Source organism: Notolepis coatsorum (assembly GCF_963971535.1).
Source record: "Notolepis coatsorum genome assembly, chromosome: 19".
In the NCBI taxonomy this organism is placed as follows: domain Eukaryota; kingdom Metazoa; phylum Chordata; class Actinopteri; order Aulopiformes; family Paralepididae; genus Notolepis; species Notolepis coatsorum.
The window spans coordinates 65,767,102-65,786,486 of NC_140183.1; the positions used below are offsets into that span (position 1 = coordinate 65,767,102).

At 41.2% G+C, this 19,385-nt stretch overlaps 1 protein-coding gene across 1 annotated transcript in view; it reads right to left on the minus strand.

Moving 5' to 3' along the window:
• Positions 1 to 15,044: 15,044 nt before the first annotated feature.
• The window catches only part of slc6a3 (solute carrier family 6 member 3), a 97,092-nt gene continuing 92,751 nt past the window's right edge, over positions 15,045 to 19,385 (minus strand). The window contains exons 13-14 of the mRNA XM_084336260.1: positions 16,705 to 16,776; positions 15,045 to 16,088 (exon numbers count right to left, since the gene is read on the minus strand). Coding sequence (XP_084192386.1) covers positions 16,065 to 16,088; positions 16,705 to 16,776 — 96 coding nt within the window. The 3' untranslated portion in view covers positions 15,045 to 16,064. The remainder of the gene's footprint in view (positions 16,089 to 16,704; positions 16,777 to 19,385) is intronic.

Sequence of the window (19,385 nt, forward strand, 5' to 3'; positions counted from 1 at the left end):
TTTACTGTCTAATGTTACCCCTAGGAGTTTAGTCTCCTGGACTTCATTAATTACCACATCACTTCGTTCTTAGAGTATGGTTTGAACCGAAAATGATGCTACTTGTCTTTGATATGTTTAGAACTAGTTTGTTATTCTTTATCCATTCCATCACTGATTGCAACTCTGCCTTTAGGACCGTATTTAATTCATTGGCTGTTGAGGCTGATGTGTAAATCGTTGAATCATCCGCATACATAGAAATATAGGACTTATTTAGGACAAGAGGCATGTCATTTGTAAATATGGTATAGAGCAAAGGCCCAAGGCAACTTCCTTGGGGTACTCCACACCTTACCGTTTTAACTTCTGAGTAACTCCCATTAAAAAAACGATTTGTTTCCGGTTTGCTAAATAAGTTTGAATCCAAGATAGTGCAGATGAGGAGAAACCGTAACATTCAAGTTTTTTAAGTAAGAATTTGTGATCTATGATGTCGAATGCTGCAGTAAAATCAAGCAAGACAGCTCCAACCATTTTCTTTTTATCTATCTCTTTCAGCCAATCATCCGTCATTTGGGTTAAAGCAGTCGCTGTTGAATGTCCTTCACGATATGCATGTTGAAAATCAGGTGTTAAAAGAAAAGTAGCATTTAATCTGTTCACTTACTATTCTTTCCATCAGTTTACTTAAAACTGGCAGTAAACTTATGGGACGACTATTAGATCCTGAGAATGGCAATTTCAAATTTTTTGGCAGTGGTATTACTTTGGCAGTTTTCCACTGTTGCGGATACAAACATTCACTAAAGGATTGATTTATAATATGACAGATAGCAGGGGCAATTAAATCAGGGACCAATTTCAGAAGTTTCCCGTCAAGTCTGTCAACACCTGGTGGTTTGTTTTTAGTGGTAATTAATAGGGATGTCCGATATTATCGGCCTACCGATATTTTCGGCCGATATCGGCATTAAAATGTGATATCGGAAAATATCGGTATCGGTTTTCAATTTCTTTTCTTTTTTTTTTTTACATTTCTATAACCTTTATTTACCCAGGCAAGCAAGTAAGAACAAATTCTGATTTTATTTATTGTCAAAAGTATGCATAATGTTGTGTTAATTCCACAACAAGAGATATGTAATGTTAATTACCTGAAATTATTTCATTTTTGGGGGGGGAAACCCTGCATATATCGGTATCGGAAATTAAGAGTTGGACAATATCGGTATATCGGTATCGGTAAAAAAGCCAATATCGAACATCCCTAGTAATTAACATATGTTCTACATTACTTATAGTCACACTATCAAAATTAAATTTACAATTTTTATCTTTCATTATTTTATTCTTTATTAATAAATACTATTTTTCATTATCTATTGTTTGCATATTATTCCTTAAATTATCTACTTTTCCAATAAAATAATTGTTAATATGATTAGCAATCTCAACTGGTTTGGTGAGGAATTTTCCTTCTGTTTCTAGAAAGGATGGGGTATTTCTTATTCATCCTGCCCATTATTTCATTTAGAGTATTCCATAATAATTTTTTATATAATTAAACCTATTTTCATAATACAATTTTTTCTTCTTTTTATTACATTTTGTAACAACATTTCTTAATTTACAATATACCTCCCAGTCTGATTTATAACCTGATGTATTTGCTATTAATTTAGCTCGATTACGTTCTATCATATATTATTTTAGTTCATCATCCAACCATGGTGTTCTGATACATGGGGGGGGGGGGTCCTCCTCACAGGAACCAATACATCCTAAATCTTCCAACAAAATATGTAACTCAAAGAAGGCAGCCTGCCACTCGGCTAACAAAAGAAACAGAGACACCAATTTTCACAGGTTGTAATACTCAACTCTATGCCGACGACACAGTGATATATACATCTCAAATTACCTTACCTCAAATTCAGTTAACACTGCAATCAAATTTCAATAAACTTGAATCATGGCTCTCGGCTAATAAACTTTTAATCAACAAAACTAAAACTAATACTATGCTCTTTGGGATCACCCGTAATCTTGCATCCAAAACCATTAATAAACCATTTAATATCACTTGTCTGGATGGTACACAACTGCATAGAGTTGATCACATTAAATACCTTGGTCTATGGCTTGATTCAGAACTCTCATATAAATATCACATAGATAATATTGTTAGAAAAGTCTACTTTAGTGCTGGTGTTCTCTACCGCAACAGGAACTGTTTCACACTCCCTGTCAGAAAGAAACTGGTTCAGCAACTAATTTTACCCATCATGGATTACGCTGACATAGTTTACCAAACTGCATCTAAAACCAACCTTCTTCCACTAAACACACTATTCAACCGTCTATGCAGATTTGCTCTTGGCTGCCCATATTTGACACACCACTGCACCATGTATGAAAATCTTAATTTGCCAGCTCCCACAGTAAGACGACAGCAGCACTGGTTACAGTTCATTTTTAAATGTATTCACTTCAATTATCCGCAATATCTCAAACAGTATATGGACCCTTTCACCTCTATACATCAACTAAGGCCCCGTTTAGACGAGCGTTTTGTGAACAGAAACCGCAAAAGTCATCTTGCGGTTTCACTTTTAATTTTACGTTTAGACGAGCGTTTTGGAGTGGAATTCTCCGTGCAGACGACGCTGTAACGACGGAGTCCCGCTGTCACACGATTGGCGCATATGTCACATGACGTGCTGTGAAGACCCGCCCTACTCTGCCTCTGATTCGCAGACTGTGGATGGGGAATGTGATTGGACCAAAGCAGCGTCACTCACAGACAGTGGGTCCACTCATAGATATCTATAGAACTCACGCCGCGGGACAGATTCTTGTGTATTTAACCCTTTCACTGCCACACGACAGCCGGTTGTGTGATAGTAAAGGGTTAACCTTCTGTCGTGTGGCAGTGAAAGGGTTAAAAGTACTGCCAATGTAGCCTTCAGGTGATCTCCGTTCAGACATACTTGCTTTGTTTACGTCTCGGCTACTGGCGCATACCTGCTACCTGCGACGTAAGCAGTACGCGCGACCAGAGCCGTGACAACCATTTCGTCATCGTTTTATCAGATTTATTCGTTTTAACAGTTTAGACGAGAGCGCAAAGCTTTTGCGTTTCTAGGAATTCCACCCTGGAAGGTAGTCTCGCTTTTTTGCGGTTTCACCCCGTAAAAACGCCGTTTCCGTATAAACGAAAGGCACATCCGTAAAAATATTTTTGCGGATTCACCTGCTAGCGTTTCCGTCTAAACGGGGCCTAAGACACTGTGCACAGCTATTTTTTAAAGTTCCAACAAATGTTACTACCTCAGTTGGCAAAAAAGCATTCATGTTCAAAGGTCCATCTGACTGGAATAATCTCCCAGTTCATATTCGAGCTATAACATCATCACAACTGTTTAAAACTGTGCTGTCCTCTCACCTTGAGATTACTTGTTCATGTTTCCACCAATAATAGTATAACAGATCTTTGAAGCAATCACTTGAATATGTGCTCTGTGTTTTGTTGTTTGGTTGTCTTATGTTCCTCTTGTTTGATGTTGTTTGAACCTGTTTATTATTAATTCTATCTTGTTTTGTGTTTGGTTTTTGTTTGCTTCTTTGTTTTGTTATGTTTAATACATATTAATGTATGTATTCTGTAAGCTGTGGACCCCCTTGAAAACGAGATGGTTCATCTCAAGGGGTAATTCCAAATAAAGAATTTCAATATAATATATACAATACTAGACCCTTTAACATTTTCAATTAGTCCTAAATGCTCCCATGTGTGGTTATTGAGCCCTCTGGCTTCATGGATTGTTTCCGAGATGGTGTGTTTCTGATTCTCCCGCAGGTCCTAATGAACGCCACGGATTCAGAGTCACGCCGGTCCATTTCGACAAAGGCCAAAACAATTACGGTGGCCTCTTTATCGCAACAGAGGTTTTTTCCCCAGTTGTCCTTTCTCTAGTTTAGATAGGGGACACTATTGACATACAGATCAGGCTTGCAGGAAAATACAAGCTGTTTTCATGTGTAAAAAGGAATCCATTTAGTGACACACACACACGGACACCTGACACACACACACACTGCGTTCTGCGATGCCTTCGTAAGCATCTGAGGGGAAGTCCCAACGTGGTCGACTTTTCACTGTCTCCCTTGCTGTGTCATTGTTGAGCAGACGTGTAGTTTACTGTGCTACTTACAGTGTTGAAATGTGTACGTCAAATTCTTACAGCTGTTGTGGTAAACATGTGGTCAATGTGGTACCTTACATGGTGCAGAAGAAGATTATTTTATTGTCAATGTACACACGGCAATTTAAATTAGTCTTTTCGCATATCCCTCCTAGTTACACATACACAGTCCTCATATCCCTAGTTACACATACACAAAGTCCTCATATCCCTCCTAGTTACACATACACAGTCCTCATATCCCTCCTAACACATACACACATTCCTCATATCCCTCCTAGTTACACATACACACGGTCCTAATATCCCTCATAGTTACACATACACTCAGTCCTCATATCCCTCATAGTTACACATACACACAGTCCTCATATCTCTCCTAGTTACACATACACACAGTCCTCATATCCCTCATAGTTACACATACACTCAGTCCTCATATCCCTCATTATCCCTCATTAGAACAACAAATCACAACCAATGATACAAGAACCATCTGGCAAAAACTCCAGGGCCCTCATTCATCAACGTGGCGTAGAAAATGTTCTATTTCCACACGTAAGCACAGAATGTAGAATCAGTGCACGCACAGAAAAAACGGGATTCACCACACGTGCGTACGCAGGTTCTACGCACACCTGTCATGATGAATATGACTTTGATCCTACGTTTGAGCTCGTGCACTGTTTTAAGTATTTGCATACCAGAACCGCCCCGATTAACCATATACGGTAATGGAATACCCCCATGAAATGTGGAAAAATGGACTAAGCCGAGGGAAGCGTGTTATGAGACAGGCTGACAGACGTGTACACTTACGGTGATGTCGGATATGATATCTATTAACCATTGCTGCCTGGGCAGCGCAAACACTAATAAAGACCGTGCTGGAATATGACTGCCTTTTCCCGTGTTGTTTGATTAATACCCAGGGATTAAAGTTCTCCTCAATTTTATTCCAAATCGCGATGGATCTTCCGTCAATTTTCTACCTGCTGCATATGATTTCTAGAGGCATACTACAATCTATTTTGATGTCAGTATTGGGTAGCCTATATAAACAATAATACGAGAGCATATACAAGAACAATGAATCTCACTGCATGTATGATGTAGCCTGCCTTTCAATACATGAACTTGAATTCCATCATGTTTGTGTGCGGGACTCACAAGGCTGTTGTCACAATGGGTGGTACCGGTACAGTAATAACAGTCTACACAATATCACGATGGACCATGCCATAGCCTATGTTCTATTATGACATGATCTGTGAGACAAATGTTCTAGAATGTTTGATTAAGATATCATACTCTGACAGCATGCCTATGATCAACAAAAACGCGAACTTGAATCCCATCATCATATTTACATAGTCTGTCCACTATCTGGTGTCATTGCAATGCGTTTTTTATTCTTTCTTATACAGTAAAAAGGGGGAAGAACACTATATCGTGGGTGTTCATATGACTTGTATTCTGCTTACAGCTTCGAAATTCCACTTGTTTCGTTTAACGTAAAGCCTTTTAAATATAATCAAAACGTTCCCGTGTTTCTGCGGTCTGTGCGCAAAATAATAACGAGTTGAGCTACGCGGAGCGCAGTCAGTCAGTACACCCCGTATATTCCGATAACGCTATATAAACCATGCTGCATTCATTCTGAGAGAAAGATCTATTATTCCAAATGCTATTTATAGGGTTTTGACCATAATTACACAGTTAAGCTGTGCGTACACATAAGCACGAAGTCAAGTTCAAGTTGAAATTGATGAATCCCACTCTTTGCTTAGAAATGGTCGTACGCACAGGTTAAGCACATATCTGTGCGTAAGACACGTTGATGAATGAGGGCCCAGGACATTACCAACTACAAAAAGAACCCCCCCCCCCCATACCTGACAGTGACGACCAGCTCCCGGACAAACTCAACATCTTCTACACAAGATTTGAACAGTCACCCCCCTCGCCCCCCTCCCCTCTGCCACCTCCCCCCTTCCACATCCAGGAGGAAGAGGTGAGGACCACCTTCAAGAGGCTAAAAAAAAATAAAGCAGCAGGCCCAGATAACATCAGCTCATCTGTCCTCCATCACTGTGCTGCAGAACTGGCCCCTGTCTTCACCAACATCTTTAACACCTCCCTCCGTAATTGTTCAGTCCCCCAAGTGTTTCAAACAGTCCACCATCATCCCTGTGCCAAAATCCAACAATATCTCCTGCCTTAACGACTACAGACCAATTGCCCTCACATCCGTAGTAATGAAATCATTTGAACGCATCATTCTCACCCACCTCAAAACCAGCACCACCCCCCTCATGGACCCACATCAATTTGCCTACAGAACCAACAGGTCTGTGGAAGACGCAGTCAACACAGCCACCCATCACCTGCTGCAACACCTGGAAACCCGCAACTCCTACGCCCGCATTCTGGTCATGGAGTTCAGTTCCGCATTCAACACAATCATCCCAGCCAAACTCATCAATAAACTACTGGACATGAACATTGACCCCTGCATCTTTCACTGGATCCACAGCTTCCTCTCCAACAGACAACAGAAGGTCAAAATAAACAACATCACATCCCACCCTCTATATCTCAGCACAGGAATGAATGAATGAATGAATGAATGAATGAATGAATGAATGAATGAATGAATGAATGAATGAATGAAAACTTTATTAACAGATTGCAGAATGGGTACAGTACAGTACAGCTCAATACATACAATTGTTAAGGGGATGCAGACCAGAGAAAGACTTTCGTCTTGTTTACATCAGGGTCCCCCATTTTCAATTCATCGTAACATATATGACATACATGACATACAGATAGACAGTACTGCTACATCTATACATTTATGACATACCAGATTTGCAATTACAGTACTGTTTGTGATACAAAAAGAGTCCAGAAAGAAAAGAGTATATACATTAGGCGTAGAAATTGTACATTGGATTGGGTAGGTGGGGGTGGGGGGGGACTGTACATTGGAGGTGGTTGGGGGGGGGGGGGGGGGGGGGGGGGGGGGGGGGTTGGGTAGGAGTGGGGGGGGGGTTGGGTAGGAGGGGTGGGTGGGTGGGGGACACTGTACAACTGTACAAACAACACTGTACATTGGATTATTGACAAGACCATACTTGGTAATTTACTGTACATTGGAGGGGGTTGTGTTCGGACATTTACAGGGGCCAGTTTCGAGTTGCAGTCTCCCTTAGGTGTTTTTTGAGAGTGTTTTTGAAAGTGGGTAGTGATTCACATTCCTTTACAGCTTTGGGTAGGGCGTTCCACATTGATGTGGCATAATTGCAAAACGTGTTTAGTCCCTTGTTTGAGCCGAATCTGGGTTTAACATGATTTGTGGAGCTCCCTCTGGTGTTGTGATCGTGGTATTCACTGACCTTTGGGAAGTATTTTGTCATGTACATGGGTACCTTGGTCGTGTAGTGTATCTTGTAGACCAGGCCCATTGCAAGTTGCTGTACTCTGTCGTCTACTCTAAGCCATCCTAGGTTGTCAAAGTGGGCAGGGGTGAGGTGGGTTCTAGGAGTAAGGTCAAGCAGTAGTCTGACCAGTTTGTTTTGAGATGTTTGTAATTTTGTTTTTAGCGCCTTTGAGGTGCTTTGGTACCATGAGGTGCAAGCATAGTCGTAGTACCCTTGAATGAGTGCTCCTGCTAGAGTCTTCAGGGTATTCTTGTTTACCAGTGAGGAGATCCGGTACAAGAATCGAGTTCGTTGGTTGACTTTTTTTATTACATTGGATGCCATTTTGTCACAGGAAAGATTTGCCTCTAGGATGGAACCCAGGTAGGTAATATCTTCTTTCCTTGTGACAATATTGTCACCCACTGTAACTGAGAAGCCGTCGGTCTTGCTGAGTTTGTTATTTGAACCGAAGAGAATGGACTCTGTTTTGCCCATGTGTAATGATAGTTTGTTATCAGCGAGCCATATGCAGATTTTGCCTAGTTCTGAGCTGAGGGTTTTTTCAACCTGTAACTTGTTCTTGTCAGAGACCAGCAGGGCTGAGTCGTCCGCAAACAGGAACAAGTTGCAGTCACAAGCTGACGACATGTCATTTGCATAAATTAGGAACAGTGTCCTGGGTAAATAAGACGGTTGAATAGTGTGTTTAGTGGAAGAAGGTTGGTTTTAGATGCAGTTTGGTAAACTATGTCAGCGTAATCCATGATGGGTAAAATTAGTTGCTGAACCAGTTTCTTTCTGACAGGGAGTGTGAAACATTTCCTGTTGCGGTAGAGAACACCAGCACTAAAGTTGACTTTTCTAACAATATTATCTATGTGATATTTATATGAGAGTTCTGAATCAAGCCATAGACCAAGGTATTTAATGTGATCAACTCTATGCAGTTGTGTACCATCCAGACAAGTGATATTAAATGGTTGATTAATGGTTTTGGATGCAAGATTACGGGTGATCCCAAAGAGCATAGTATTAGTTTTAGTTTTGTTGATTAAAAGTTTATTAGCCGAGAGCCATGATTCGAGTTTATTGAAATTTGATTGCAGTGTTAACTGAATTTGAGGTAAGGTAATTTGAGATGTATATATCACTGTGTCGTCGGCATAGAGTTGAGTATTACAACCTGTGAAAATTGGTGTCTCTGTTTCTTTTGTTAGCCGAGTGGCAGGCTGCCTTCTTTGAGTTACATATTTTGTTGGAAGATTTAGGATGTATTGGTTCCTTTGAGGAGGACCCCCCCCCCCCATGTATCAGAACACCATGGTTGGATGATGAACTAAAATAATATATGATAGAACGTAATCGAGCTAAATTAATAGCAAATACATCAGGTTATAAATCAGACTGGGAGGTATATTGTAAATTAAGAAATGTTGTTACAAAATGTAATAAAAAGAAGAAAAAATTGTATTATGAAAATAGGTTTAATTATATAAAAAATTATTATGGAATACTCTAAATGAAATAATGGGCAGGAGGAATAAGAAATACCCCATCCTTTCTAGAAACAGAAGGACAATTCCTCACCAAACCAGTTGAGATTGCTAATCATATTAACAATTATTTTATTGGAAAAGTAGATAATTTAAGGAATAATATGCAAACAATAGATAATGAAAAATAGTATTTATTAATAAAGAATAAAATAATGAAAGATAAAAATTGTAAATTTAATTTTGATAGTGTGACTATAAGTAATGTAGAACATATGTTAATTACTAGGGATGCTCGATATTGGCTTTTTTACCGATACCGATATACCGATATTGTCCAACTCTTAATTTCCGATACCGATATCAACCGATACCGATATATGCAGGGTTTCCCCCCCAAAAAATTAAATAATTTCAGGTAATTAACATTACATATCTCTTGTTGTGGAATTAACACAACATTATGCATACTTTTGACAATAAATAAAATCAGAATTTGTTCTTACTTGCTTGCCTGGGTAAATAAAGGTTATAGAAACGTAAAAAAAAAAAAAGAAAAGAAATTGAAAACCGATACCGATATTTTCCGATATCACATTTTAATGCCGATATCGGCCGAAAATATCGGTAGGCCGATAATATCGGACATCCCTATTAATTACCACTAAAAACAAACCACCAGGTGTTGACAGACTTGACGGGAAACTTCTGAAATTGGTCCCTGATTTAATTGCCCCTGCTATCTGTCATATTATAAATCAATCCTTTAGTGAATGTTTGTATCCGCAACAGTGGAAAACTGCCAAAGTAATACCACTGCCAAAAAATTTGAAATTGCCATTCTCAGGATCTAATAGTCGTCCCATAAGTTTACTGCCAGTTTTAAGTAAACTGATGGAAAGAATAGTAAGTGAACAGATTAAATGCTACTTTTCTTTTAACACCTGATTTCAACATGCATATCGTGAAGGACATTCAACAGCGACTGCTTTAACCCAAATGACGGATGATTGGCTGAAAGAGATAGATAAAAAGAAAATGGTTGGAGCTGTCTTGCTTGATTTTACTGCAGCATTCGACATCATAGATCACAAATTCTTACTTAAAAAACTTGAATGTTACGGTTTCTCCTCATCTGCACTATCTTGGATTCAAATTTATTTAGCAAACCGGAAACAAATCGTCCTTTCACCCTGGCTTTTCTCCCTATACACCAACCTGCTCATATCCCTCCACAACTCTGTCAAAATCTTCAAATATGCAGACGCCACAATCCTTATAGGCCTCATCACAGACAATAATGAAACAGAATACCGTACACAGATCAACCACACAATCACCTGGTGCACAGACAATAACCTCCTCCTCAACTCATCAAAAACCCAAGAACTCATCATCGACTTCAGACGCCAGCCAAACCCCAAAACCCCCATATCCATCTCCGGAAAACCCATAATCACCACAGACTCCTTCAAAATTCTCGGCACCCACATAAGCAATAACCTCAAATGGAAAACCAACACAGACCACATCCACAAAAAAGCCAATCAAAGACTCTTCTTCCTCCGGCAGCTCAAAAAATACAGAATCAGAAAACATCTCCTGCTCCGTTTCTACCAGGCCATCATTCAAAGCATCCTCACCTTCTCCATAACAGTTTGGTACAGCAGTCTGGACACTCACTCCAAAAACAAACTCCAAAGAATAATCAATAAATCCTCCAAAATAATCCGCACCCCCCTCCCATCTCTCGAATCACTCCACTGCCAAAGCACAATAAGAAGAGCTAGAACATTTTTCTCTGACCCAACTCACCCAGCACACCACATCTTCCAGCTGCTGCCCTCCGGGAGGCGCTACAGATCCCTGACCACCAAAACATCCCGCTTTAAAAACAGCTTCTTCCCCACTGCCATACGGACACTGAACTCCCTGCCGCAACCCCCCTACCTCTGTTGCTATAGACATGGACATAAACTTTGATATTGTGGTCTTGTAATTATGTATGTATTTATGTATTTAACTGCATGTAGTATGTACGTATTGTAAGTGATGTTATATGTTCTATGTTCTATGTTGGAACAATGCTGTAACAATGCTGCACTGAAAACAAATTCCACCAGCCTGGCTGGGTGGTCATTAAAGAATCAGAATCTGAATCTGTTACAGGGCCAGGTTGTTGTTGGCGCACCACACCACCAGGTGCTGGACCTCCTCCCTGTAGGCCGACTCATCATTGATTTTGATGAGGCCCACCACCATTGTGTCGTCTGCAAACTTGATAATGGTGTTGGTGCCATGTACAGAAGTGCAGTCGTGGGTGAAGAGGGAGTAGAAAAGGGGGCTCAGCACACAGCCCTGTGGGATGCCGGTGTTCAGGGTGGGCAGCCTTTATGGGCACCTCCTGGTTGTCCCTGTCAAAGCAGCCATAAAAGTTTTTAAGCTCATCAGGGAGGGAGGTGTCAGTGGTTGGGGGAGATTTGTTGGTGGGTTTATAGTCCGTGATGGCCTGGATGCCCTGCCACATGCGTCGGAGTTGTTGTTGAAGTGCTCTTCAACCCTTAGCTTGTGGCTGTGCTTGGCCCACTTTATTCCCCTATTCAGGTTATCCCTGGCTTTTTTTTTATATTTATTTATTTTTTATATTTTTATTGTTTAAAAAATAAAGAAGATTTTTCACGTACAGTTACTTACATTACAAAAACACACATTGGGACAGGGGGGGGGGGTTCCTCCAGTTCATCTATGCCATCATCCACACCATAAGCAAGCAAAAACAAAAAGAAAAACAAGCAAAAAGGAAAGCAAACCAAGACAGGCACTGTACAGTATTGCACTTGCCTCGAGCCCATTCACATGTAGACATACATATATATATTTTTTTCTATCCTAGGTCTGTCCATACAATGGGGCATTGGGCCTTTAGAAGGATCCGAGAAATTTCAGCAGGAAAATAGTCTAATAGTGGGGCCCACACCACCTGAAAGGAAGCGTCGTTGCCTCTATGCATTGCACAGAGTCTTTCATGGGGTAGCACACCTAGGATCTCTCTATACCACATTTGTATAGATGGAGGCTTATCCTTAATCCAGTTTATCAGAATGCATTTCCGGGCTGAAAGTAGAAGTTTATAAAATAGTTTGAATTGTAAGGGTGTCAAATGAATTTCCTTTGATGGGAGTCCCAGTAAGAAAGCTCCCGGATCCTTCTTTATTTTCACCTTGAAAATGTCGCTTAACTCACGTGCCACTTGGCCCCAGAACCTGGATAAACACTTACATTCCCAAAAGTAGTGATAGTAGGTGCCCAGATCTGTTTGACATTTCGAACATAAAGGAGATATTGAACGGTCCATTTTGTTTAGTAACACAGGTGTGATGTGTAATCTGTATTGTGTTTCTCTTAGTCTGTTACAAGTATAAACCTTTTTAACTGAGTCAATGGCCTCTTGCCAGTCGTCTTCAATATATAGGTTATCCCTGGCTGAACAGTAGGCCTGCGTGTCACAAGATCTAAAAATGCCGTTTGTTGTGTACAGACCTTTCTGTTCATCCACGGCTTCTGATTGGGGAATCCAGTCATCTGTTTGAGGGTGGTGACACTGTCGATGTTGGAGTTGATGTAGTCCACAACGGAGGAGGTGTAGGAGTCAATATCAGTATGGGAGTCCAGGGTGGACTGGATGGCAAACATACTTCAGTCTATGTGTTTAAACCAGTGCTGCAGCTCAGAGTCTGCCCCCTCAGGCCATATTTGTGACTGTTCTAACTGAAGGCTTCACACGTTTGATGAGTGGCGTGTACTTGGGTAGACGGAACAGAGAGAGGTGGTCTGATTGTCCCAGGTGGGGGAGGGGAACAGCTTTGTATGCAACCGTTATGTTGGAGTAAACATGGTCTAGTGTTTTGTCTCCTCTTGTGGGGTTTGCCCTTTGTAGTGTGGTAGTGAAAGCGTTAACCATTTGTAGTGTGGTAGTGAACGGGTTAACCGTCTGTATTGTGGTAGTGAAAGGGTTAACCGTCTGTAGTGTGGTAGTGAAAGCGTTAACCCTTTGTTGGTAGAATTTGGAGAGCACAGACTTTAGGTTGGAGTGATTCAAATCTCCTGCAACAATAAAGGCTGCCTCTGGGTGTGAGTTATGTTTGTTGATGGCCGCAGTGAACAAAAGTGTTGCAGCAAAGTGTAATTACCCTATTCATTATTAAAACACCAAGACCAAAGTGTTTTAAAACCAGACCTTTTTCATTCATTAGATTTTATTGGACAGTTCAAAATGAAAACCCATACAGTCAGAAACACCACAAAGAGAAGGTATATTGAAGCACAGGCGTACGATTTGGGACATGAATTATTCCTTTGATGTGTTACACGTACCACAAGGTGAAAGCAAATGCATTGTCAACCCATCTCAAAACGTCTCGAGGGGTTTCCCCAACGAACCCCTCATCTTCACAAACAGAACGGAAGGGTTTGCAAGCAGTATAGGCATATACATCATTATTATAGATTATCTTGTTTTTAATGATATATCTATCAAAACTCTTAAGGCTAATACCAAATGTCTCTACTCCACAGTAACAAAACAGTAATCCATGTATTAAACCTGTTTTAATATCATACAGTACAATACTATTACAAGTCCCTCTACATTACATGTACTTACACACATATACAGTTTATAATACTTCATAAGTTACATTACAGACAATAGCGGTTTATTAAATTTTTTAAGAACAGTCTTTAATCACCAGATTGGGTTTCTATAAACAATTAAATTAAAGCATTATGCTTTCTGGTGATATTAGAACAATCTTAGCTTAAAAAACATGACCAAAAGCACAGATTGCAGTGCCATATTTCCCTTTCTGCATTCATTTTCTGTATGAGGGGGGAGATTGTACTGTTACCACAATAGTCAAGAAATGAAAATAAAGTTGTGAAAATAAAGCATCTCTCGATAAATGCTCTCTCAAGTGTTTCCTCTCTTTAGTAGTATACCCCCTCACTTTAGTATACCCCCCTCTCTTTAGTATAGTATACCCCCTCACTTTAGTATACCCCACTCTCTTTAGTAGTATACCCCCCTCTCTTTAGTAGTATACCCCCTCAGCCCTCACTTTAGTATACCCCCCTCTCTTTAGTAGTATACCCCCCTCTCTTTAGTAGTATACCCCATCACTTTAGTATACCCCCCTCTCTTTAGTAGTATACCCCCCTCTCTTTAGTAGTATACCCACTCACTTTAGTATACCCCCCTCTCTTTAGTAGTATGCCCCCTCTTTTTAGTAGTATACCCCCCTCTCTTTAGTAGTATACCCACCTCTCTTTAGTAGTATACCCACCTCTCTTTAGTAGTATACCCCCTCTCTTTAGTAGTATACCCTTCTCTCTTTAGTATACCATCCTCTCTTTAGTAGTAATAGTATACCCACCTCTCTTTAGTAGTATACCCCATCTCTTTAGTAGTATACCGTCCTCTCTTTAGTAGTATACCCCCTCTCTTTAGTAGTATACCCCCTCTCTTTAGTAGTAGTATATCCTCCTCTCTTTAGTAGTAGTATACCCTCCTCACTGGACTGGACTTTACTCTACAATATTGCACTAGTTGACAGAAATCCTGTGTCCCATTACAGTCAGTTAGTCCATTCAATAAAACGAAATATAAGTGCAGGAGCAAAATAACAGGACCGGCCTATATTATTATTATTATTGGTCAATCAACTACATTTAGTCACAATTGATATTCCCATTGACAGAGATGAGTGTTTGTCAAATGAAAAACAAGAGATAGGTGATAACATAGCTCAGTTAGGATGTAGGACTGGCTCGATATTTTATAGTATTCGCACTGTTCCATTTTTATAGAAATTAAATCTGTTTTAATCTACTCCAATGTAACATATTCTTTAAATGTTCACATCAACCAAATAGGCTTAACATTTCTCAATTCACAAAATTATTCAAATAAATGGATAAATCTAAATATATTAATATTGACCGGGATCTGATCAAACATGTAATGTGGTATTCACTTAATGTGTCTGCTAACTACTTGTATTGCACAGGCTTGCACTTGTATTGCTCAATCTGTGCAAGCCCTGGAATAAATACTGAAACCTAGACTGTAGCATGGTCCCATTGACTTTGCATTAGTTTCCCCTTTGTATTGTGGTAGTGAAAGCGTTAACCATTTGTAGTGTGGTAGTGAAAGGTTTAACCTTCTGTATTGTGGTAGTGAAAGCGTTAACCGCCTGTAGTGTGGTAGTTAAAGCGTTAACCTTCTGTAGTGTGTTAGTGAGAGCGTTAACCGCCTGTAGTGTGGTAGTTAAAGCGTTAACCTTCTGTAGTGTGGTAGTGAAAGCGTTAACCGCCTGTAGTGTGGTAGTTAAAGTGTTAACCTTCTGTAGTGTGGTAGTTAAAGCGTTAACCTTCTGTAGTGTGGTAGTGAAAGCGTTAACCCTTTGTAGTGTGGTAGTGAAAGTCCTACCCTCTCAAATTCTGTGTATACCCATCTTGATATCCAGGGGGGGGGGCTCTGTATTGTGTTTTAACAGAATAACAGGGTGAATAAATACCAAGTTGCATGTTTAATCAAACCCCAGTCGTCAGTGTCAACACCATGACAGACAGGGTCACAGCACAGCTTCACACGTCCAATGATGAAAATAAAGACCACTAAATTATTTACGGCTTTATGTCGGCACTTTTAAACATCCCCTGTCGTCGTCGATTTTGAATCTCTCTCTCTCTCTCCTAATAGCTCCTCGGATCTTTGTCGGGTGTTTATCCGTCATAACCACCCACCTATCTGTCCATCCGCTTCTCCACCCGTCCGTCCGTCCGTCTGTCCATCCTTCGTGCGAAACCGCCCATCTCTCTTTCTCTTTCTCTTTCTCTTTCTCTTTCTCTTTCTCTTTCTCTTTCTCTCTCTCTCTCTCTCTCTCTGGCTGTAGTTCTCAGACCACCAACCAGTGATGCAGCTGTGGATTGCAAGACATGGGCGTTATAAGAGGCACATGCTGTATTTTCAATGCCGTCTTTTATGTGTCCTGTATGATACAAGTTCAGTCTCAGTTTCGACCCTGGCCTAACTTAATTGCCGACCCCTGGTCTACACCCTCCCCAGACCGACAGTGGGGCAATGTGCGCAACGACCAGGAAGGGAATTGGCATAACGACAAAATAGGGCGATGAAAAAAAAAGAAATAATAATAATTATTATATATATTTTAAGATTGAGCTTTTATTTTATGAATCGATAATTGCTCATTCAATTGAAGATCGATTCAGAATTGAGAAATCGATTTTTTTAACCCGGCCCTAGTTTTGAGTCCAAATCCACCATCATAATATGAAGCTATAGCATATAACGGCTGTCGTGTGAACACCTGGTGACTCTGCCTGCTTGATTTGAAAGTCTACAAGGACCTCCAAGAAGCCACAAGGAGAACTCACACTTGTTTTCGAAATATTAACGGGTGTTAAGGTTGAGGAATAATTGTTCTTATTTCCTCAATGGTTGACTTTTGGGAGATACAAGTTTTTTTCATCGGATGTCACCAGTGTGTGATTCTCATTCATCAGTGTGCCTCTCACCGTGAACTGCCGGACCTCCCCCTGGTCGACCAGGTGATGCTCTGTCTCTGGGGTGATGGCGTACGCCAGTCTCTGTGCAAAGACAGATAAGAGAAGGTAAGGACATACAGAAAACATGGTAGCAAACTTGTGCACAGGTCAGAGATAGTCGAGTCAACTTCATGTATATAGCACTTGTTCCAAAGTACCTTACAGAGGCATATACAAACAAAACGAAAAAAAAGAAAACATGTACAGACAGAATAACAACGAAACCAAATTAAAGCCCAACTTGCAGGTTAAACCCTACTCTGCAATTATGGGTAGTTTACATCATTGGTATCCAATTAAATTATTTATTTTTTTCCATTTGACGCCGGAAATTTCACTCAGAAATGGTTAAAAAGGTCCATGCACGAATAACATGCACGAGCAAATCTAAAAGCTTATCAGACGCTAGGACGGCCGTGACGTCACTTCAGGAAACGTATGCCTTATGCCCGTCCGGGTCATAGTACTACTGGATATATGGCGCTGGCTAACGTTAGCATTATGTCTACTGTCGTGAACCATTTTAGATCGGGGCATGTAGAGGAGTTTGGGGAACGAGTAAAATCATGTGCAGGTCCTCTTCTCAGACCTGTGTGGCAAAGCACTGCACATGCATCATGCAAGCTACACGTCGCTGCATGTTGATCAATGGTGGCCCACTCTGTGCATCACAGTGGGCTACTATTGTGCTAACAACGCTTGTCGGCCGGCATGAGTGCCCGATTTGGCGTGGTTCTCTCCTCTTTGTGTGCCCCCGTCCAGTGTGCGATCCATAGCATCATCTTTGGGTGAGCCCCGTCGTCACATAGTCACATATTTGTCATGTGTAGGTGGGTTTTCCAGCAAACTCACCACTCTCGCTGCCGTTGAATTCGTAAGGGCTGCTACCACATAGTAGTACTTGGTGGCATCCGCGGTAATATTCCTGAGAGCGAATTGGGCTTCGCGCGAACCAAGCGTTGGCACTCTGCGCAGCTTGAGTGAAACTGCGTTCAAAGTTCTGCGATCTGCGTTCTGTTGTTCAGTTGACATGTTCGATATAATCTCCGAAATACGTCCAAGGGTCACAAATGTAGGAATGCAGTAATGATAGCGTAGACGGAGTCGTGTTCCGATGCAAAAACACTAGTTTATTACGCACGCTACTGTCTCACAAACAACACTTCCATTCAACTTTCACTGTCTCTCTTTATCTACGTCATCCCCCGCTAAGGGTCATGGGAGATGTAGTAAACACCACAAAAGGCTAGAATGCCGTGAATTGTGTCCCAGTAAGTAGCCACTACACGCAAATCATTAATCATACATCCAAAATAGCATACGTTTATTATTATACACGATGATGATACAGCTCCCAGGGGAGCTTTAGAGACCCCCAGGGGAGCTGATGTCTGATCTAGGGGAGCTATAGCTCCCCGGGCTCCCCTCTTGGATCGCACCCTGCCCCCGTCCTCGCGGGTGTCCTGCCGGGGAGCTTGTGGACGCGACAACAGCGGCGGCCGTAGGGTGTTTGAGCCTGTAGCGTTAGTTAGCTCATAGCTATCGTGTACCACTAGCGTTACGGGCTCTAGCACCCTACGGCTGCCGCCGTTGTCGCGTCCATGGGCTCCCCGGCAGGGTACCCGTGGGGACGGGGGTGTACAGAGAGGAGAGAACCATTTTGGGTCGGGCGTTCATGCCGGCCAGCGAGCCGGACGTCGGGATATGTTGTTAGCACAATAGCTACCAAGCTAAGCTATGTTAGCTTCTAACGGTGTATACACAATATGTACAACGACACAATTTACATTATTACAAAAATGGTAACGTGGTTGTGGCTTTTACAAATAGTGGTTAGCTTTAGAGATGGATGGCTATGATCACGGAGCAATAGTGTTGTTAGGTGAAACAGATACATTTTCATTCGGCTAGTAGTAGCAAGGCTCTCTGCCTGCAGTGCCTGCCACTAGCTGTGTGTGACTCTCAGAGCCCCCTGGTGCCCTGCACCTGTTGTGACGACATCATTTCGATTACACGCGCACGTTATGAACCATTGATTAAAATATCCACGTGCGTGGTGATTGTGTTGGGCAGACAAAATGTTTGATAAAAACGCTAAAACTGGGTAAATTTCAATAATTTTTTTCCCTTCTTCATGAAAGTCACCGTTGGCCTAGTCCACAAAAATACAACATGCAAGTTGGCCTTTAAATCAAAACAGGAAGTTGGGTCCCGTCAGACATCATTCCACATAACCGGGACATAACCAGGTAAGAGGGCATGTACCCGGTGGGCATGTATAGGTGAAGAGGTTCATAATATGAAAGATATGCGGCGGGGTAAGATTATGTAACGTTTTTTAAACAAACGATAGGATTACAAAATTTACAAGTGAAGGGATGTGAGCTGGACCAGTGGCCCTAGGCGTTTCCATGGAAACCAGACTGTGAACCTAGGCGTTTCCATAGTATTTTCACTGCTCAATATTGTAGCGTCCCGGAGATTATGTGATGCTGGCTGGGCGTGGTGAGAAGTTTCCCAGCATTCTTTGGACTGTTAAACTGTTAATTTGTTGTGAAATTTAGTTAAAAGTACAGATTAATGATTGATGATCAACTTGATTTGCTTACTTCTGGGAAACGTTGTTGGGAGGGGATTTCATCTTTTTGTCC